The sequence below is a fragment of the Ursus americanus genome, chromosome 5 (assembly GCF_024610735.1).
Source record: "Ursus americanus isolate L20-20 chromosome 5, mUrsAme1.1.p, whole genome shotgun sequence".
Taxonomy (NCBI): Eukaryota; Metazoa; Chordata; class Mammalia; order Carnivora; family Ursidae; genus Ursus; species Ursus americanus.
In genome coordinates this window covers 79649185-79671950 of record NC_142131.1, presented here as the reverse complement: position 1 = coordinate 79671950, position 22766 = coordinate 79649185, and the positions used below count along the sequence as shown (strand labels likewise).

Below are 22766 nucleotides of genomic sequence, written 5' to 3'. Positions count from 1 at the left end.
TTCTGGGGGAGTGGCCTGCCACACTGATACTCAGGCAACCCTGTTTTGGTGGAGTCTCCATGTCCCCTGCGAGGGGGGATGGGGATGGGCACCCTGTGAGCCAGTATTTTGTTCTTTGGCGGCTTTCCCTGGTGGTTTGCTGTGCCTCTTCTGAGTGTCAGAGCATCAGTGGCCGAATCTCAGCCTCTGTGTCAGAACAGAGGGATCGCGGACCATTCTCTACTGATGTTCTGGCCACTTTAACTCTGTTACTCTTGGTGCTGCTCAACCCTGCAGCATCCCAGTATGTGTGCCCCACAGCTGGCGTCCCAGCCTTCACTTCCAGGGCCATCGTGTCTCTGTTCTTTGTGTTTCTAACACCGCTGGCCATCAGCTGCCAGCCACCCCCGCACGCTCCTGGAGCTCCCGGTCTCAGTCTGGTTCCAGTGAGCACACCAGAGCTCCAGTTTTCAGTCTGGTGGTGCATGTTCCCCGGCTCATTGTCACAGTCTGCTCTCTCGTGTGTGCCGGTCCATGAGTCCGCCTGCTCCCCCATACAGGTGGCTACTGCTTCCTGGCGCCCGAACACAGTGGCTCCCTCCCCCTTCTGTTTATCTTCCGATATCTGTGCGCGGTTTCAGGGCTCCCCACTTCATACCTCAATACTCAGCGCTGGATATGGTCATTTGTAGAGATCCAGATGTATCTTCCTGTGTCTCAGGCTGATTCTGTGGATGTTCAGGCTGGTCTGGTACCTATCCAGGGGACCGGCTGAAAAAGGGGCCCCCTACTCCTCTGCCATCTTAACTCCCTCTCCAAGAAATAGATCTTCTGAATAAACCAATTACCAGTAACAAAATTGAAGCAGTAATCAAAAACTTCCCAAAAAACAAGAGTCCAGGGCCAGACCACTCCCAGAGGTATTCTACAAAACATTTAGAGAAGATAATACCTATTCTTCTGAAGCTGTTTTTAAAAAATAGAAGCAGAAGGAAAACATCCACACTCGTTCTCTCAGGCCAGCATTACCCTGATCACAAAACCAAGCAAAGAACCCATCAAAAGGGGAATTACAATCCAATATCCCTAACGAACATAAATGGTAAAATTCTCAACAATCCTAGCAAATAGGATCCAAAAGTACATTAAAAGGATTATTCATCATGACCAAGTGGGATTTATTCCTGGGATGCAAGAGTAGTTCAACATTTGCAAATTAATCAGCATGATACATCACATTAAGAAAAGAAAAGACAAGGAGTTAAGATGGTGGAGAAGTAGGGGTCCCCTTTTTTCAGCTGGTCCACTGAGCCAAGCTGGAGAGGTAACAGACCATCCAGAAGCAGCCTTAGATGCAGGAAGATACATCTGGATCTCTACAAACGAACATCTCCAACACTGAGTATTGAGGTATGAAGCGGGGAGCTGTGAATCCGCGCACAGATATCAGAAGAGAAAAGGAAGGCAGAGGGAGCCTCCGCGCTTGTGCACCAGGAAGCGGTAGCCACCTGCAATGGGGAGTGGGCTGGACTCGTGGAAGGGGACCCATGAGAGAACAGATTGAGACCGTGAGCCTGGGAATGCGTGTGCGACCAAACTGAAAACCGGCTCTCTGGTGCACTCACTGGAACCAGACTGAGACGGGGAGCTCAGGAGTGCACACATGACCAGACTGAAAACCTGTGCTCCGGGGTGCCCATGAACCATACTGAAATAGGGAGCTCGGGAGCATGCGCCGGGGTGGCTGGCAGGTGGCGGTGTTAGAAACACAAAGGACAGAGATGTGCGGGCCCTGGAAGTGAGGGTTGGGACACCAGCTGTGGGGCGCACAACCTGGGACACTGCAGGGTTTTAAACAGCACCAACAGAAACAGAGTTAAAGAGACTAGGGGAGCTCAATGGAGAACAGACTGCAATCTCTCTGTTCTGAGACATAGGCTAGGATACGGCCACTGCTGCTCTGACTCTCAGAAGAGTCACAGAAAACTGCCAAAGAAAGCCTCAGAGTACAAAAGCCCTAAAATACCAGCTCACATTGTGCCTATCTCCATCCCACTCGCAGAGGACAGGGATACTCTACCCAAACAGGGTTGCTTCAGTATAAGTGCAGCAGGCCCCTCCCCCAGAAGGCAGACTGAAAAATCAAGAAGCCTACATCCATAAGATCCCTATAAAACAAGAGCACACTGCCCAGGTCCTGGTCAATAATTTGGGCTCTGGACAACCCCGCAATCTCTCCTCAACAGAATGACAAGAAGGAGAAATCCCCCCCCAGCAAAGAAAAGATAATGAGTATGTGGCCTCTGCCACAGAACTGATGGATATGGATATAACCAAATTATCAGAAATGGAGTTCAGAGTAACAATGGTCAAGGTGATGTGTAGACTTGAAAAAAGTATTAATGAAAATGTTAATGAGAATATAGAATCTCTAAGGGCAGAAATAAGAGCGAATCTGGCAGAAATTAAAAATGCTATTAATCAAATGCAGTCAAAATTAGATGCTCTGACAGCCAGGGTAAATGAGGCAGAAGAACGAATTAGTGAATTAAAGGATGGGATACTAGAAGAGAAAGCTAAAACAGAAACTTGGCTAAAAAAAATCCAATCTCAAGAACGTAGGTCACAGGAGATTACCGACTCAATGAAACGTTCCGATGTCAGAATCATCGGCATCCCTGAGGAGGTGGAGAAAGAGAGAGGTCTAGAAGAGATATTTGAACAAATTGTAGCTGAAAATCTCCAATCTAGCAAATGAAACAAGCATTCATGTCCAAGAGGCAGAGAGTGCCCCTCCCAATCTCAGCCACCATAAACCTACACCACGTAACGTCATAGTGCAATTTGCAAATATTAGATCCAAGGATACGGTATCGAAAGTGGCCAGGGCAAAGAAATTTCTCACGTACCAAGGCAAAGGTATCAGAATGAGGTCAGACCTGTCTACACAGACCTAGAATCAGAGAAAGGGTTGGGGGGGGGCATTTTTAAAGCTCTTCCAGAGAAAAACATGCAGCCAAGGATCCTTTATCCAGCAAGGCTGTCATTCAGAATTGATGGAGAGATAAAGATCTTCCAGAATCGGCAGTCACTGACCAATTTCATAACCACGAAACCAGCCCTACAGGAGATATTAAGGGGGGTTCTATAAAGGTAAAAAGGCCCCAAGAATGAAACAGAACAGGAAGTCACAATCTATAGAAACAAAGACTTTACAGGCAACATGACATCATTAAAATCATATCTCTCAGTAATTACTCTCAATGTGATGGCCTAAATGCTCCCATAAAATGCCACAGGGTGGCAGAATGGATAAAAAGACATGACCTATCCATTTGCTGTCTACAAGAGACTCATCTTAAACCTAAAGATGCATCGAGACTGAAAGTGAAGGGATGGAGACCCATTCTTCATGCCAATGCACCTCCAAAGAAAGCTGGGGTAGCAATTCTCATATCAGGCAGATTGGATTTTAAACTAAAGACTGTAGTTAGAGACACAGAAGGGCACTATATTATTCTTAAAGGTTGTATCCAACAAGTGGATATGACAATTATAAATATCTACACCCCTGACAGGGGAGCAAGAAGATACACAGGACAACTCTTAACCAGAATAAAGAGACATATAGATAAAAATATGTTAACAGTAGGGGACCTCAAAACTCCACTACCAGATTTTGAAATTATCAGATAAACCATAAAATATTTATTATGTTCTAGACAAAAAAGCCGGGCTTGAACATTTTAGAAGGGAAAAGGAAAGTATATGTATATAAAATAACATAATGGATTTGAACAAAATCAAATAAAAATTCTAGAACTGAAAAATAATCAAAATGAAGAAGATACTGAGACAATATATAAGGTGCTTTCTTTTAAGATTATATTTATTTATTTTGACAGAGAGAGAGGCAGCAAGAGAGGGAGCATAAGCAGGGGGAGTGGGAGAGGGAGAAGCAGGCTTCCCGCTGAGCAGGGAGCACCATGTGGGGCTCAATCCCAGAACACTGGGATCATGACCTGAGCCAAAGGCAGATGCTTAACGACAGAGCCACCTAGGTGCCCCATTATAATGTACTTTTAAGTGGAGTCCCAGAAGGAGAGAAGAGAGAATGGGATAGAAGCAGTATTTGAGTGAAAGATACCAGTCCATAGGTTTAAGAACCCAAGTGGTTCCTAAGATGGTAAAAAAAAACAAAGACAAAGACAATGATAATGTAAAAGCAAATTGAAAAAAATATTGACATTCAAAGAACTCATAGACTGACCACTGAGTTGTCTACATCAACCGTGGAAGCCAGAGGATTATATATGGGTATTTTCAATGTACTGGAAGAAAATAACTCTCAAATTAAATTCCTTATCTGGCAAAATATAAAAAAGCAATACACAGTTCACCTAAGCAGAAAATCAACAAAGAAACAAGAGCTTTGAATGCCATACTAGACCAGATCAACCTCATAGATATATACAGAACACCACACCCCAGAACAAAAGAATACTCACTCCTTTCGAATGCACATGGAACGTTCTCTAGAATAGACCATGTTCTTGGTCACAAAACAGGTCTCAACGATACCAAAGGACTCAAATTATTCCCTGCATATTCTCAGACCACAATGCTTTGAAATTGGAACTCAATCACAAGGAAAAATTTGGAAGAATCTCAAACATTTGGAAACTAAGAACCATCCTGCTCAAGAATAATTCTATAAACCAGGAAATCAAAAATCAATTTAAACAATTTATGGAGACCAACGAGAATGAAATCACAACAGTCCAAAACCTATGGGACATTGCACAGGCAGTCCTAAGGGGAAAATAAACAGCCATCCAAGCCTCACTCAAAAGAATAGAAATCTAAAATGCAGATTTTATATTCACACCTCCAGAAGCTGGAACAGCAACAGATGAATAGGCTTAATCCACGCACGAGAAAGCAGTTGATCAAGATTAGAGCAGAGATCAATGAATTAGAAACCAGGAGCACAGCAGAGCAGATCAACAGAACTACAAGCTGGTTCTTTGAAAGAATAAATAAAATCGATAACACTGGGAAGACTTATCCAAAAGAATAGAGAAAGGACCCAAATTAACAAAATTATGAATGAAAAGGGAGAGGTCATAACCAACACAAATGAAATAGGAAGGATCATTAGAAACTTCTATCAACAGCTTTATGCCAATAAAATAAATAATCTGGAAGAAATGTATGACTTACTGGAAACCTATGAACTACCAAGACTGATAAAGAAGAAATGATTTTTTAAATAGACCAATTAATTATGAAGAAATTGAAGCAGTTACCAAAAACCTCCCGAAAAACAAGACTCCAGGACCAGATAGATTCCCCGGGGAATTCTGTCAACATTCAAAGAAGAAAGAATACCTATTCTCCTGAAGTTGTTTCAAAAAATAGAAAGACAAGGAAAACTACCAAATTCTTTCTATGAGGCCAGTATTACCTTGATCCCCAAACCGGGCAAAAGCCCCTTCCAAAAGAAGAATTACAGACCGATATCCCTGATGAATATGGACGCCAAAATTCTCAACAAGATCCTTGCTAATAGGATCCAACAGTACATTAAAAGGATTATCCATCATGACCAAGTGGGATTCATCCTTCTGTTGCAAGGGTGCTTCAACATTCGCAAATCTATCAGTGTAATAGATTATATCAAAAAGAAAAAAGTCAAGAATCATATGATCCTCTCATTAGATGCAGAAGAAGCATTTGACAAATTAGAGCATCCTTTCCTGATGAAAACCCTTCAGAGTGTAGGGATAGAGTGTACATTTCTCAATCTCATAAAAACCATCTATGAACAGCCTACAGCAAATATAATTTTCAATGGGGAAAAGCTGGAAGCCTTTCCCTTAAGATCAGGAACACGATAGGGATGCCCACTTCTGCCACTATTATTCAACATAGTACTAGAAGTCCTTGCAACAGCAATCAGACAACAAAAAGGGATAAAATGTATCTAAATCGGCAAAGAAGTCAAATTGTCTCTCCACAGATGACATGATACTCTATATGGAAAACCCAAAAGAATCCACCCCAAACTACTAGAACTTATAAAGCAATTTGGTAATGTGGCAGGAAACATAATCAATGCGCAGAAATCAGTTGCATTTCTATACACGAAGAATGAGATTGAAGAAAGAGAAATGAGGGAATCCATTCCATTTACAATAGCACTAAAAATCATATGTTATCTTGAAATTATCTTAACCAGAGACATAAAGGATCTATATTCTAGAAACTACAAATCACTCCTGAAATACATTGAGGAAGACACAAAAATATGGAAAAATATTCCATGCTCATGGATCAGAAGAATTAACATAGTTAAAATGTCCATGCTACCCAGAGCATCTATACTGTCAATGCTATCACAATCAAAATACCGATGACATTTTTCAAAGAACTGGAACAAACAGCCCTTAAATTTGTGTGGAATCAGAAAAGGCCCCGAATCTCAAAGGAATTGTTGAAAAGGAAAAACAAAGTTGGGGGCATCACAATGCCGGATTTCAAGCTGTACTACAAAGCTGTGATCACAAACACAGCATGGTACTGGCACAAAAACAGACACATAGACCAATGGAACAGAATAGAGAACCCAGAAAAGGACCCTCAGCTCTTTGGGCAACTAATATTTGATAAAGCAGGAAAAAACATCCGGTGGAAAAAAGTCTCTTCAATAAATGATGCTGGGAAAATTGGACAGCTACATGCAAAAGAATGAAACTTGACCAGTCTCTCGCACCATACACAAAAATAAACTCCAAATGGATGAAAGACCTCGATGTGAGACAGGAGTCCATCAAAATCCTAGAGGAGAACATAGGCAGCAACCTCTTTGACATCGGCTACAGCAACGTTTTTTTGTGACACATCTCCAAAGGCAAGAGAAACAAAAAAAAATGAACTTGTGGGACTTCATCAAGAGAAAAATGTTCACAATCATTACCCATCAGGGAAATTCAAATCAAAACCACACTAAGATACCACCTTATGCCAGTTAGAATGGCAAAAATAGACAAGGCAAGAAACAACAATTGCTGGAGAGGATGTGGAGAAAGGGGATCCCTCCTACATTGTTGGTGGGAATGCAGGTTGGTACAGCCACCCTTGAAAACAGTGTGGAGGTCCCTTAAAAAGTTAAAAATTGAGCTAGCCTATGACCCAGCCATTTCACTATTGGGTATTTACCCCAAGGAGACAGACATAGTGAAGAGAAGAGCCATATGCACCCCAATGTTCATAGCAACATTGTCCACAATAGCCAAATCGTGGAAGGAACTGAGATGCCCTTCAGCAGATGACTGGATTAAGAAGGTGTGGTCCATATATACAATGGAATATTTCTCAGCTATCAGAAAGAATGATTTCTCAACATTTGCTGCAACATGGACGGCACTGGAGGAGATAATGCTAAGTGAAATAAATCAAGCAGAGAAAGACAATTATCATGTGATTTCTCTCATCTGTGGAACATAAGAACTAGGAAGATTGGTAGGTGAAGAAAGGGATAAAGAAAGGGGAGTAATCAGAAGGGGGAATGAACCATGAGAGACTATGGACTCTGAAAAACAAACTGAGGGCTTCATAGGGGAGGGGGGTGGGTAAATGGGATAGACTGGTGATGGGTAGTAAGGAGGGCACATATTGCATGGTGCACTGGTTGTTATACGTAACTAATGAATCATAGAACTTTACATCAGAAACCAGGGATGTACTGTATGTTGACTAACATAATATAATAAAAAAAACATTAAATAAAAAAAAGAGAGAAAAAGCTTCTGCACAGCCAAGGAAACAGTCAAAAAAAACTAGGAGGCAGCCCACGGAATGGGAGAATATATTTGCAAATGACACTACAGATAAAAGACTGGTATCCAAGATCTACAAAGAACTTCTCAAACTCAATACATGAGAAACAAATAAACAAATCACAAAATGGGCAGAAGATATGAACAGACACTTTTCCAATGAAGACATACAAATGGCTAACAGACACATGAAAAATATTCAAAATCATTAGCCATCAGGGAAATTCAAATCAAAACCACACTAAGATACCACCTTATGCCAGTTAGAATAGCAAAAATTGACAGGCCAAGAAGCAACAATTGTTGGAGAGGATTGGAGAAAGGCGATCCCTCCTACATCGGTGGTGGGAATGCAAGTTGGTACAGCCGCTCTGGAAAACAGTGTGGAGGTCCCTTGAAAAGGTAAAAATTGAGCTACCCTATGATCCAGCAATTGCACTACTGGGTATTTACCCCAAAGAGACAGACATAGTGTAGAGAAGAGCCATATGCACCCCAATGTTCATAGCATCATTGTCCACAATAGCTACATCGTGGAAGGAGCCGAGATGCCCTTCAACAGTTGACTGGATTAAGAAGGTGTGGTCCATATATACAATGGAATATTTCTCAGCTATCTAAAAGAACGATTTCTCATCATTTGCTGCAACATGGATGGCACTGGAGGAGATAATGCTAAGTGAAATAAGTAAAGCAGAGAAAGACAATTATCATATGGTGTCTCTCATCTATGGAACTAAGAACTAGGAAGATTGGTAGGAGAAGAAAGGGATAAAGAAATGGGGGGTAATCGGAAGACAGAATGAAGCATGAGAGACTATGGACTCTGAGAAACTGAGGGCTTCAGTTGGGTGAGGGGTGGGGGAATGGGATAGGCTGGTGATGGGTAGTAAGGAGGGCACGTATTGCATGGTGCACTGGGTGTTATACGCAACTAATGAATCAGAGAACTTTACGTCAAAACCCAGGGATGTACTGTATGGTGCCTAACATAATATAATAAAAAATATTATTATAAAAAGAAATATAGTACTAGAAGACCTAGCAACAGCAATCAGAGAACAAAAAGAAATAAAAGGCATTTCAATTGCAAAGAAGAAGTCTAACTCTCTTTCTCTGTTCACAGATGACATGATACTTTATGTGGAAAACACAAATTACTCCTCCAAAATACTAGAATCATGTAACAATTCAGTCATATGGCCATATTCAAAATCAATGCATGGATATCAGTTGCTTTTCTTACATTAGCAATGTAATTGTAGAATGAGAAATTAGGGAATGGAATCCATTTACAGAAGCATCAAAAACCATAAGATACCTAGGAATATACCTAAACAAAGATGTAAAGAATCTGTACTCTAGAAACTACAGAACACTTATGAAACAAATTGAGGAAGACACAAAGAAATGGAAAGATATACCATGCTCATGGGTTGGAAGAATACATGTTAAAATGTCTATACTACCCAGAGCAATCTACACATTCAAAGCAATCCCTATCAAAATAACATCAACATTTTTCACAACTCTGGAACAAATAACCCTAAAATCTGTATGGAACCAGAGAAGACCCTGAATAGCCAGATTAATGTTGAAAAAAATGAAAACAAAAACCAAAGCTAGTAACATCACAATGTCGAACTTCAAGCTCTATTACAAAGCTGTAATCATTGGGCTCCTCGGTAGCTCAGTTTGTTAAGCATCTGCCTTCAGCTCAGGACATGATCCCTGAGTCTTGGTATTGAGTTCCACAAGGGTTACCTGCTCAGCAGGGAGTTTGCTTCAACCTCTGCCTCCCCCAACTCATGCTTACTCTCTTGTTCTTACGCTCTCTCGCAAAACAAGAATAAATAAAATCTTAAAAAAATCTGTAATCATCAAGATAGTATGGTACTGGCACTAAAACCGACACATAGATCAATGGAACAGAATAGAGATCCCAGAAATGGACCCTCAACTCTATAGTCAACTAATCTTCAACAAAGCAGGAACGACTATCCAATGAAAAGGAAACAGTCTCTTCAATAAACGATGCCGTGAAAATAGGACAGCAACACACAGAAGAATGAAACTGGACCATTTTCTTACACCACACAAAAACATAAACTCAAAATGGATGAAAGACCTCAATGTGAGACAAGAATCCATCAAAATCTTACAGGAGAACACAGGCAGCAACCACTTCCACCTTGGCAGCGGCAACATCTTGCTAGACACGTCTCTAAAGGAAAGGGAAACAAAAGCAAAAACGAACTAGTGGGACTTCATCAAGATCAAAAGCTTCTATAAAACAAAGGAAGCAGTCAACAAAACTAAAATGCAACCAATGGAATGGGAGACAATATTTGTAAATGACATATCAGATAAAGGGCTAGTATCCAAGATCTATAAAGAACTTCTCAAACTGAGCACCCCAAAAAACCAAATAATCCAGTCAAGAAACGGGCAGAAGACATGAACAGACATTTCTCCAAAGAAGGCAGACAAGTGGCCAACAGACATATGTAAAAATGCTCCACATCACTTGGCATCAGGGAAATACAAATCGGAACAACAATGAGATACCACCTCACACCAGTCAGAATGGCTAAAATTGACATGTCAGGAAACAACAAATGTTCGTGAGGATGTGGAGAAAGGGGAATTGTCCTATACTGCTACTGGGAATGCAAGCTGGTACAGCCACTCTAGAAAATAGTATGGAGGTTCCCCAAGAAGATAAAAATAGAGCTACCCTGTGACCCAGCAATTGCACTACTAGGTATTTACCCCCAAAGATACAAATGCAGTTATCTGAAGGGACACCTGCACTCCAATGTCTATAGCAGCAATGTCCACAACAGCTAAACTATGGAAAGAGCTGAGATGTCCACAGAGAGATGAGTGGATAAAGAAGATGTGAGATACACACACACACACACACACACACACACACACACACACAATGGAATATTACTCAGCCATCAGAAAGGATGGATACTTACTATTTACATCGACATGGATAACTGGATATTCTGCTGAATAATAATAATAATAATAATAACCATAATAATAATAAGTCAATTAGAGAAGGACAATTATCATATGGTTTCACTCATACATGGAATATAAGGAATAGCATGGAGGACCACAGGGGAAGGGAAGAAAAATGAATGGGAAGTCATGAGAAAAGGAGAAAAATTATGAGAGACTCTTAACTATAGGAAACAAACTGAGGGTTCTGGAGGGGAGTTGAGTGGGTGGAAGGGGTCACTAGGTGATGGGCATTAAGGAGGGCACATGATGTGATGAGCACTGGGTATTATATGCAACTGATGAATAACTGAACTCTATATCTGAAATGCATGATGTACTATATGTTGGCTAATAGAATTTAAAAAATATTCTAAGGGATTTAATTGAAAATATAGACAACATGCAAGAAGAGATGGATAATATACACAGAGATGGAAATTCTAAGAATCAAGAAGAATGCTAGAGTTCAAGCACACTAAAGGAAAGGAAGAATGCCTTCGATGGTCTTATTGGCAGAATGGACACAGATGGAGAAAGAATCTCTGAACTTGAGGTTATGAAAACAGAAACTTTGAAAACTGAAAAGTAAAGAGAAAAAAGTAGGGAAAAAAGGAATAGAATATCCAAGGATGTGAGACAACTGTAAAGGTGTAACAAGTGTGTAAGGCGAATACCAGCAGGAAAAGAGAGACAAGAACAGAAGAAATAACTGAAGCAATAATGACAGGAGAATTTCCCCCAAATTAGTGTCAGACAGCAAAACAAGCAGCCATCAGGGACGGTTAGAGAGCACCACACAAAATAAGTGCAAACAACCAAACCCAATCAAACAAAAACCACCCAGATATATCACATTCAAACTGCAAAACCACCAAGGATAACACGCTAATGGGGTCCAGAAGTCTGCTTGGAACACCAGGAGAAAAGGAAACAGGGGATAGGAGAAAATGGTAACTCATGCTGCTCCCGTGCCCTGGTCATCAGTTCTCCACAGCTGAGATAGATGCCACAGCAGGTAGACCATGGATATTGGGGCATTTCCTATGGTACTTGGCACCTGGAAGACACTTGATGCACTAATCACCCCTAATCTCCCATAGTTAAATGCACAAACCTCTCCGCCTCTAGGGCTACCACACTTTGGCAAACCTGTAGCCTCAGTTCCAGTGGAGGACAGCAGAGCTCGAAGCCCCCAGACCCTTATGCAAAGGGCTGACCTCTGGCCCCGTGGAGGAGGTGCCTTTCTGGTTTCCCTGCCCTGCCCGGGTTGACCTTCACAGTCAGGCAGGAGGGCACCTCCTGCTGGAAGAATTCCTACCCATGCATAGCTGTGGCATTGAAGAAGAAGTTCCTGAGCTTCCAGGAGATGGGCATCCCACAAGCACCAGCTGCTTCACCCTCCTGTGCCATCTGTCTGGCAGGCATGTTGGAGGGCTGCTCTTGGGCCTGGGATACCCAGTGATGCCCACCTGCCTACCTCCTACTCCGAAACCCTAAGGATGTGGGAATTAACCTGGAGCATTGGGGTGGCTATCCCAGTGCCACAGGAGATTTATGGTTGTAAACAATACAGAGGATGGAGAAGCCCAGGCTGCATTGTCTTGGATCCTGAGGAGAGGCTGTGGGGCTGTGGGGTTTCACCTCCTTGAAACTGGGAATGATGTTGAAATTCTGGGTCCATCTGGAGGAGTGGGCAGTGCTCCATATGGAGTTCCACTGAGGTGTCCCCAATCTAGACAGGACCCAGGGAAGGTGCAGGAATGAACGTTGGCAACATGTACAATGGTCTATAATACATCTACTCTGTAACATGTTGAAATTAGACAATTACTTGAAAATTTGCTTTTTTAAAATGACATAACATTGTATATCATTATTAAGAAAAGGATTAATTATTGACTCACATGTGCATTTTAATAAATGAAGCTAACAAAGAGTTCAGAGTAGCAAACAAGTTAAATGTCATTTCTCATTTTATTGCTCATACAACCTTGTGAACTAGCAATATCTTCAACTCTTATAAGGAAGAAAGTCCTATGGCTTGACCTTCAAATTATACCTGAAACCTGTCAACTTCTGCCACCTCCTTTATTTCTACCCTGGTCCAAGTGCCATCATTTCTCACCTGACTTATTACACGACCATCACTATGGACCTTACAAAACAGCCACAGTGGTTCTATGAAACCTTAGGGCGGATCATATCTCCCCTCTGCTCAAAATCTGACCATCCTATGGTGACCTACTAGACCCTAGACGATTTGGGCCCCATTCCCTCTGGTCAGCTCTCTTTAGCTTTATCCCTGGCTCTCTCTGCTCAAGAAGACTGTCCCCTGTGCTTGGAACACATTGTATCTGTGGCCAGACTCCCCCAGGGCTGGACTATGCTCTTTACATCACCATTCCATGTGCACCCCCACATAGTGCCCGACATCCTCCATGGACTCTCAGGAAGTCAATGCAGGTCTCTTGAGAGCAGTGTGAATGAGATGGAGGTGATATATTTAGTCCAGTGTGTTAGAAGATCAGTGTAGGGGTTCCTGGATGGTGCAGTCACTTTAGTCTCTGCCTTCGACTCAGGTCATGATCCCAGTTCCTGGGATTGATCCCACATCAGGCTCCCTGCTCAGCGGCAGTCTGCTTGTCCCTCACCCTCTGCCTGCCAGTCCCTCTGCTTGTGCTCTCTCTCCCTCTGTCTCAAATAAATAAACAAAATACTAAAAGGAAAGAAAGAAAGAAAGAAAGAAAGAAAGAAAGAAAGAAAGAAAGAAAGAAAGAGAGAGAGAGAGAGAGAGAGAGAGAGAGAGAGAGAGAGAGAAAGAAAGAAAGAAAGAAAGAAAGAAAGAAAGAAAGAAAGAAAGAAAGAAAGAAAGAAAGAAAGAAAGAAAGATGATCTTTGCAGAATACATGGTCAAGAGATTATTTCCCAAATCCCTCCAGAGAGCCTGTGTTGGAAACTATAGAAACCAGTTCCTGCCAGAGTCCTCTTACACCTCACTCCTGTTCCACCTCTACTCTCAATGATCAAGAATCAATCTGATCCCAAATTACCTCCTTTGCATAGAATGACATGTGTGTATCCTCTATAATTTCTGCAGTGTGGTGCTGTCAGCATAGGTGGTAGGCTAGAAAATGTGCTGGTCATTTATTGTTGAGATTTTACACATTAATACTTGCATGTAAAGCACAATTGCAAGAAGGCACAAAAATCTTTATGTTGCTTAACAACATAAAATTCACAGAAATGGAGATTGTATTCCAGTAAATAGTTTGTAATTAGTAAATAATTAGTGTCAGATATGTTGGACTTACTTTACATGTAGCTATGATAGTACAGATCACAAAGGGAAGACCAGAGAGAGAAACAACCTTGCCCAAAGTATCGCAGCTCCTCTATGCCAGACTCTAGCACAATGTACTACATTTCAGTGCACAAATGAGTTCTGAATTGGTTCTCCCTCATTGCTCACTTTCAACATGCAACTCAGAATAAAGTAGGGAGAATGGAACTAACGCATCTATGGGCCTTCATTCCATGGAAATAGTGGTGGCTCAATGTGGGGAAAGATTCATTATGCAACTGGTCACGTAACATCTGTTACCCTGACATCTTCCATCCAAATGGTTTTCAGATTACTCAGCTCACAGCCTGGCCCCAAACAGCCAAAGAGGCCTGATGAGTACAGAGGAAGTAGAGGAGCCACAAGAGAGCCTGAGCTTGCAGAGGAAAGGGCAGACCAAGACAGGAAACCTCAGAAGGGCAGGAATGCCTACACTCCCCATCTGTCCAGAATCTTCCTCAGGGCCCTTTTTACCTCCCGGTTCCTCAGGCTGTAAATCAGTGGGTTGAGCATTGGAGTGAGGATGGTGTAGAAGATGGAGGTGGCTCGGTCTCCCACTGGTGTCCTACTGGAGGCCCGTTGCATGTAGCTAAACATGGTTCCTCCATAGTAGAGGCTCACGACAGCAGGTGGGAGGAGCAAGTGGTCAGAGCCTTCTGTTTGCCCTCTGTGGAGGGCATCCTAATGACAGCTCTGAGGACCCGAGTATGGGAAGCCACAATGATCACAAGGGGCAACAGCAGCATGACCACACAGCAAGCATAGATGAGATCCTCAAAGAGTGAGGTGTCAGCACAGGAGAGACGCAGCAGGGCAGGGACCTCACAGAAGAAGTGATCCACCTCCAGAGAGCCACAATAAGGGAAACTGAAGACCACGCTCACATCAATCACACTGTCAGACACCCCACCCATCCAGGATGCCATGGTCAGGAGAGAGCAAGCCTTCCAGTTCATGAGCACAGGATACCGCAGAGGGTGGCAGACTGCCGCATACCGGTCATAGGCCATGACTGCCAAGAGGAAGCACTCTGCTCCTGTGACCATGACCACTAGGAAGATCTGAGTGACACAGGCACCCCTAGAAATGGACTTACTTCCTGACAGAAGATTGACTGCCATCTTGGGCACCACTGTGCTCATCAGCATCAGGTCCGTGATGGAGAGTTGGCTGAGGAAAAAGTACATTGGGGTGTGCAGGTGCCTGTTGGCCTGGATGAGCAGGAGGAAGAGGCTGTTGCCAAGTAGAGCCATAGCAGAGACCAGAAGGACAAGGGAAAAAAGGAATAAATCATATGTGGAGTAGCTGAACAGGCCCAAAAGGATGAAGTCTGATAGGGAGGTGTGGTTCCAGAGCTCCATGGCCGAGACCCTGAGAACAAACAAAAGAGCAAACCAATGAAGAAACTACTCATGTGGCATGTCCAAACACCCATATCCTGTTTCTCCTAAAAGATAGAGCCCATTGCTCTGACATGGCCCCACCCTTTCCTCCTGTAGTGAAAATCCATTTGTTTCTCAGCTGCCCTCAGATAGTTACCAGCAGGATTTGATCCTTACTTCTCTAAAACACCGGGGAGCCAGCGAATGCAAAGGATGGAGAGAAAGGGTGTAAATGGCAGGTAAATAGCTGTCAAAGTAGGACATAGTTTTAAGAGGGGAGGTGAAGTATTGGGGAAAAGAAAGAGAAAGGAGGAGAGAAAGGGGGTGAGAGGTGCAAGGACAAATCCAAATTTTAAAAAAGGGAAGTGACTCTCCCCTCTTCTCAGAGCATTTGCTTTAGAAAACTTATCATTGTAAGCTCCTTGTTGCTCCAAGGTGTCTAAACCTTTTAAAAGCTAAGTAAGCTTCTTGCCTGCTCTGACCCAGGAGTGTCTTTTTTAAAGATCTAGGATCCATCTCTTTGAAAAGAATCATCAAGGAAGGTAGCACCCTTATCTCCCAGGCTCTATGGCAGAGGAGGACCCTAACATCAGCAGGCACCTTGCTGTAAGTAGCAAAACTACCTCTTCTCATAAACTGTGACAAGTTTTTATTTCTCCCTTTGGATAAAGCCAATCAACTAACACAGACTGCCACACCCATTACCTGGTGAATGAACTGAGTGTGACAAATAGTACTATCATGTCCTCTTACTTGAAAACTAGTTCTTGTTTATCTCGAAAACATATATGTAATGGTTGTCACTGCCTGACTATAAACGAATGAGATTCCTTCTGTTGTGCAAGCTCTCAGCAGATTATCTATGATTTGCATCACCCTCTGGTTAATATTTGTTCAAAAATAAAAGTGTTGGGTGCCTGGGTGGCTCAGTCAGTTGAGCATCTGCCTTTGGCTCAGGTCATGATCCTAGGGTCCTGGAACCAAGCTCTGCATCAGGCTCCCTGCTCAGTGGGGAATCTGCTTCTCATTCTCCCTCTGCCCCTCCCCTTCTTTGTTCTTTTGCTATCACTCTCAAATAAATAAATAAAATTTAACTAAATAATAAATAAATAAATAAATAAATAAATAAATAAATAAATAAAACTGTTTCCTTTCTCTTGTGTCTTTGTTGAGAGGTTTTCTAGGTTGGGAAGAGATTTTTATTTTATTTATTGATTTTCTTTCTTTCATTTTTTAAATAGATTTTAATCAAGTTTCCCAAATACAGGTACTGCAACAGAGCTAAATGTTGACGCTAAATGTATCATCAGCACCTCCTGGTGCCAGGGCGTCTGGGTGGCTCAGTCGTTAAGCGTTGGCCTTCGGCTCAGGATGTGATCCCAGAGTCCTGGGATCGAGCCCCACATCAGGCTCCTCTGCTGGGAGCCTGCTTCTTCCTCTCCCACTCCCCCTGCTTGTGTTCCCTCTCTTGCTGGCTGTCTCTCTGTCTGTCAAATAAACAGATAAAATCTTAAAAAAAAAAAAAGAATCTCCTGATGCCTGTCAGGACATATCTCAACCACCCACCACTCTGCTGCTTGGACAATAGAGAAGAGACTGGAAAACGCCTGTCAGCCACTTGTATATCAATTACCTCCCATAGTGTCAAACATAGGTAGGTGCTAACCTGGTTAGAACCACTGAATGTTCTAAGACGCACTCACTGAATTTACAAAGGAAGGAACAGCCAGTCCTCACTGCACAAATGGTGGGATGCCAGGGGATGCTTTGTGGCAATATGTGGCTTCTGAATTGTATAATGTCACAGGCCGAATTCAAATATTTTTCTTAATAGAAATTTTTCTTAATAGAAACAGAAAAGATGATCAAAGAGGACCAAAGAGTTCATGATTGGGGGATGACTATGAACAGAAAGAAAGGAGAAAAAATGATATTCCAGAGCTCCCACAGTCACAACTGGGGTTAGTCATGCTTTTGTCCTTGGGACATCTGGAAATATGTTTCGGATTTAAATAAAAAGTATAGATGCACCCCAATGTTCACAGCAGCAATGTCCACAATAGCCAAATTGTGGAAGTAGCCAAGATGTCCTTGAATAGATGAATGGATAACAAAGATGTGGCTCCTATATACAATGGAATATTAGCCATCAGAAAGTATGAATACCCACCATTTGCATCAACATGGATGGAACTGGAGAGGATTATGCTAAGTGAAATAAGTCAAGCAGAGAAAGGCAATTAGAATATGGTTTCACTCATATGTGAGACATAAGGAATAGTGTGGAGGACAATAGGGGAAGGGAGAGAAAACTGAAGAGGAAATCAGAGAGGGAGACAAACTATGAGACTCTGGACTCCAGTAATCAAACTGATGGTTACAGAAGGGAGGGGTTGGGGGGATGGGGCAGCCTGGTGATGGGTATCGAGGAGGGCACATGTTGTGATGACCACTAAGTGTTATATGCAGCTACTGAGTCATTGAACACTACATCAAAAACTAATGTTGTACTTACTATATGTAACAGAACATAGTAAGAAAAAACATATAGATGCCTTGGTACCATCCCTGGAGTTCTGGCTCACTAGGCCTGGAAAGGGACCCATCATTTATGGCTTATTAAAAAATATATTTTATTTATTTATTTGAGGGGGAGAGAGAGAGAGAGCAGGAACAGGGGAGGAGAAAAAAACTCCTCACTGTGCAGGAAGTCCAATGTAGTGCTCGATCCCAGGACCTGGAGATCAGAACCTGAGCTAAAAACAGATGCTTAAGGGACTGAGCCATCCAGGCACCTTTCATATGTGGCTCCTTAAAAGCCCGCCCCCAGGTGATTCTGATGGGGAAAAGTGCACTGGAATAGGGCAATCTGTGAGCATAACTCCAGTCTCATCTTGGCAGTGTTAAGAAGCTATCTAGGCAGATAATGTCACTAGATAGGAAAATCCTGGGAGATAGGGAGTTACAAGGGCACGCCAGCAAAGGGAGCCAGAACACAGTTCAGGGAGGTAGATTCCAAGATAACCACAGGCAGGAAGAGAACACAACCACAGACACCAGAATGGCATGGGCATATGTGTGGCCAGGGCCCAAGAGGACTGCCTGCCAACTCTGGAGCCCAGTCCAAAGACTAGAGAATGGATAAACGATGATACAGTTTTGCCCAGGAAAAGTAGGTTACCACCTGTCTGGTCTCTGATACCAAGAACCTTTGTCTCTTAACAGGAGGGAGGTATCTCTGTGTCCAGTCTGACTCTCTAGGCTGAAGCCTGAAGTTAGATGAACTTATCCCACTTCCTGGTCATGTTTAGTCTCTCATAAGTCAGGTCTTCCCTCACCCCCTTCAGCACTTCCCAACCCCATTCAGCTCACTAGGATTCACCTTCTGCTCCACCCTGTGAATCTCGGCACAGATGGGCCAGACCCAAGAAGCATGCAAAGATCTAATTCTCAGTGCAATGTGTGAGCAAATGGTGGCCTGGGAAAGGCTCTTACACACACCCTTCTCCCAACTCCAAGGCCCCAAATAAGAATTGATGGAACTAACCACACAAGATGTTCTCCCGTTTCTCGTAAAACTGATGATGAGCTCATGTCCCGCGTTTCTCTCTCTAGTTGCAGAGAAGATGTCTCATGGCACCCTACCCAGCTCATAATGAGCTGAGGGAATAGAAGCTCCACACCAAGGAAGAAGCAAAAATTAATGAATTGAATTCAGGACAAAGTTCATTCCCCACAGCCCTCATTCTGAAAAACACCACCCCCAGAATACATTTAAAGAAAAGAAGAAGGCACCCATGGGTTAGCCCCTAACATATCCTCCCACACTTCTCTGAGTCTTACATTTACCTGCCCGTGGGGCTGGGAGAGAACATGATCACCACGGACTGTCAGAGTGAATATTTAAAGTACAATCTGGGAGTTTCATCATCATGCATGACAGAAATGGAGCCTGGTCAGTTATTCTGTGAAACTTGTACTCCACTGATGTCTTATATGTTTCTGTATACAATTATTATTGTTCATTCAACAAATAATTATGGAGCACTGTGAAAATAAATGAAGACCACCCAGTTGAGTAAAGAAAAGGCTATTTATTCAATGCTTGCTGTTGCAAGGCAGTCAGCCTCTCTCACTTGTATGTTGGCAAGTCTCCATGACAGATAGAGGAGTGGGAAAGCTTTAGAGTAGAAAAAAGAGAGGCTTCAGGTCTGCTCCGATTGGAGACTGTTGGCATGGGGAAGCTGGAGGGGGGCTAACTAAAAGCAGGGGGATTGGTTAGGGGTATGTATTCGGATTTCCCTGATTTGTCCTCAATTGGAAGTGGGAACAAAATTTAGGAAAGCTGTCTGTTATTAAAACTGTTAATTTGGGGACTATTGCTACAGGAAGTATTGTTTAGCTTCCTAGATTGTTACTAAAGTTAATGATCTGACTTCTTCCAAGTTGGACTGGTGGCAGCTTGCTTCCTGAACTGTTCATCATAGATGAGGGAGTTGGTTCCTGGGCAGATTGCTGCAGTTTGTGGGTCAGAGTTGTATTTTTGCACCATAATCCATCCATGCTCTTTCTTTTATTTAGTCTCTCAGCACCTATAAATGTGACTGACTGACTTCCCATCCTTGGAAGTAGGAACTTGGAATCTACATTACAGAGGAGTATCTAGCAGGTAGTTACTTTGCCCTGGAAAAGTTTGAGAAGCATTGAGAGGACAAATAGATGACCCAGGCTTAAGACCATGTTAGAGGGTGCCCTTGGCTGTCTTTCAATTTCTTTTTTTTATAGTAATATTATTTTATTATTCTATGTTAGTCACCATACAGTACATCCCTGGTTTCTGATGTAAAGTTCGATGATTCATTAGTAGCATGTAACGCCCAGTGCACCATGCAATACATGCCCTCCTTACTACCCATCACCAGCCTATCCCATTCCCCCACCGCCCACCCCTCTGAAGCCCTCAGTTTGTTTCTGAGTCCATAATCTCTCATTCTTCATTCCCCCTTCTGATTACCCCCCCTTCTTTATCCCTTTCTTCCCCTACCGATCTTCCTAGTTCTTATGTTCCATAGATGAGAGAAACCATATGATAATTGTCTTTCTCTGCTTGACTTATTTCACTTAGCATTATCTCCTCCAGCGCCGTCCATGTTGCAGCAAATGTTGAGAAATCGTTATTTTTGATAGCTGAGTAATATAACATTGTATATATGGACCACAGCTTCTTACTTCTTCTACATCTTCTGAGAGAGGAATCAGAGGAAAGAGCTCAGATTCATCCTTGAGACAATTCCCCCTGATGCACTGTGCTGTCCATTTTACCCACTTTCCTTAGCAAATCAGTAAATGGCTTCTCAGCTACCTTGCACTGCTCTGAGGTCTCCAGTTGGCATAGTGTTGTGTTCCTCTTCTTCTGCTCATTCTTACCTCCAGTTGGTGAGGATCTAGCTCAAAAGAGGTTGGCTCATTCAACATAAAGTTCACCTGATAGACCAACTCATAGGTGAAACCTAAGCCAAAGAAGATTGGAGGAATTTCAGGCTCCCTGCAGTGGGGGCTAGACGTCTGTGGTCTTTCTGTGTACTTTGAGGAAGTTGACAGTTTCCTATCAAGGATGAGGTTGGCCTATAAGAGGCAAGATATAAAATGCCAGGATTCACCTATTTTCTCTTTCCTTCTCAAACTTGTTATCACTTATATATTCCAGGAAAGTATTCAGAATCATGCAAGAAAATGCATCTCTCTGTGCTTTTCTCTCCCCCTTGGCTGTGAAACAGCCCTTCTTTTTTTCAGAATTAATTTAAGGTTTTCTTCATTTTTAGTTTTCTTCATCTTTATACTTTTCTTGCCCAGTTCTTTGAATATCTACTAGGTTATTAATATCAACAGAAGAGAAGATAGTCTTACACATCCCAACCATCACCAGTTGTCTTAAGTTGGCATAGCTGGTTCTAGGCAGCTAGGCATATATTGTATTTGAGAGGTGACCCAGAAAGCATGTAGAGAAAAGTGAAGAGTTACACATGAATGGTAAAGGCTGATATAGGGTAACTATTATGGACAAGTGGGGCTCAGTCCTCTGAGGACTTCAGAGAGCATGCAGCACATGCTTGCAAGTTGTTCACCAGCCCAACTCAAGAGGGAAGGATGCTGGATCATTCCTCTACCAACAGTTGGGTAAATGGGTTGTAGGATGTGCTCAGGCATGTCAATACCCCAGCACCACTGGTCTTCCCAGTAGGCGGCTAACTCCACACCCTGTCCAGAGAAAGTATTCAGGCATAGGGTCAGGGTGTTTGTAGTAAGATTTGCTCTTGTACAAAGCAACCATGATGCCTAGAGCCAATGGGTGGAGCATCAAGAGCACCTCATACAATGCTGGACTTAAATCAGCATTTTTAAAAAGGTTTTAAGTTCAAGTTAGCTAACATACAGTGTAATATTATTTTCAGGTATACAATATAGTAATTCAAAACTTTCATACAGCATCTGGTGCTCATCACAAATACTCCTTACTCCCCATGATCTATATAACTCATCACTGCCCCACTTCCTTTTCTAATAAGTATCAATTTCTCCTCTATAGTTAATACTCTGTTTCTTGGTTTGCCTCTCTTTTTTCTCTGTTTCTCATTTCTTTCTTAAATTCCACATATGAGTGAAATCATATGGCATTTGTCTATCTCTGCTGACTTATTTTACTTAGCATAAATATTCTCTAGCTCCATCCATGTCATGGCAAATGGCAAGATTTCAATTTTCTTTATAGGTGAGTAATATTCCACTGTGTATATATTCCACTGCTTTATCCATTCATCAGTCAATGGACACGAGCTATTTCCATATCATGGCTATTGAGATAATGCTGCTACCAATTTCAGAGTGCTTGTGTGCCTCTGCATTTTTGGGGTGAATACCTAGTAGTGCAATTGGATCATAATAGCTCTATTTTTAACTTTTTAGGACCTTTATACCATTTCTCACAATAGCTACACCAGTTTGCATTCCCACAGCACTGTGAAAGGATTCCCCTTCCTCCACATCCTTGTCAACACCTGTTAAGTCTTGTGTTGTTCCTTTTAGCCATGTTGACAGGTGTGATGTGATATCTCATTGTAGGTTTGATTTGCATTTCCCTGGTGATGAGTGATGTTGAGCACCCTTTCGTGTGTCTGTTGATCATCTGTGTGTCTTCTTTGGGAAAAT

The 22766-nt window shown here is 42.4% G+C and overlaps 1 protein-coding gene across 1 annotated transcript; it reads right to left on the bottom strand.

Moving 5' to 3' along the window:
• Window positions 1-14607: 14607 nt before the first annotated feature.
• On the bottom strand, window positions 14608-15539 carry LOC123780261 (olfactory receptor 2M3-like). Its single transcript, XM_045779074.2, is given in 2 exon segments — window positions 14608-14804; window positions 14807-15539. Coding segments are annotated over 2 exon segments (930 nt in total).
• Window positions 15540-22766: the final 7227 nt, after the last annotated feature.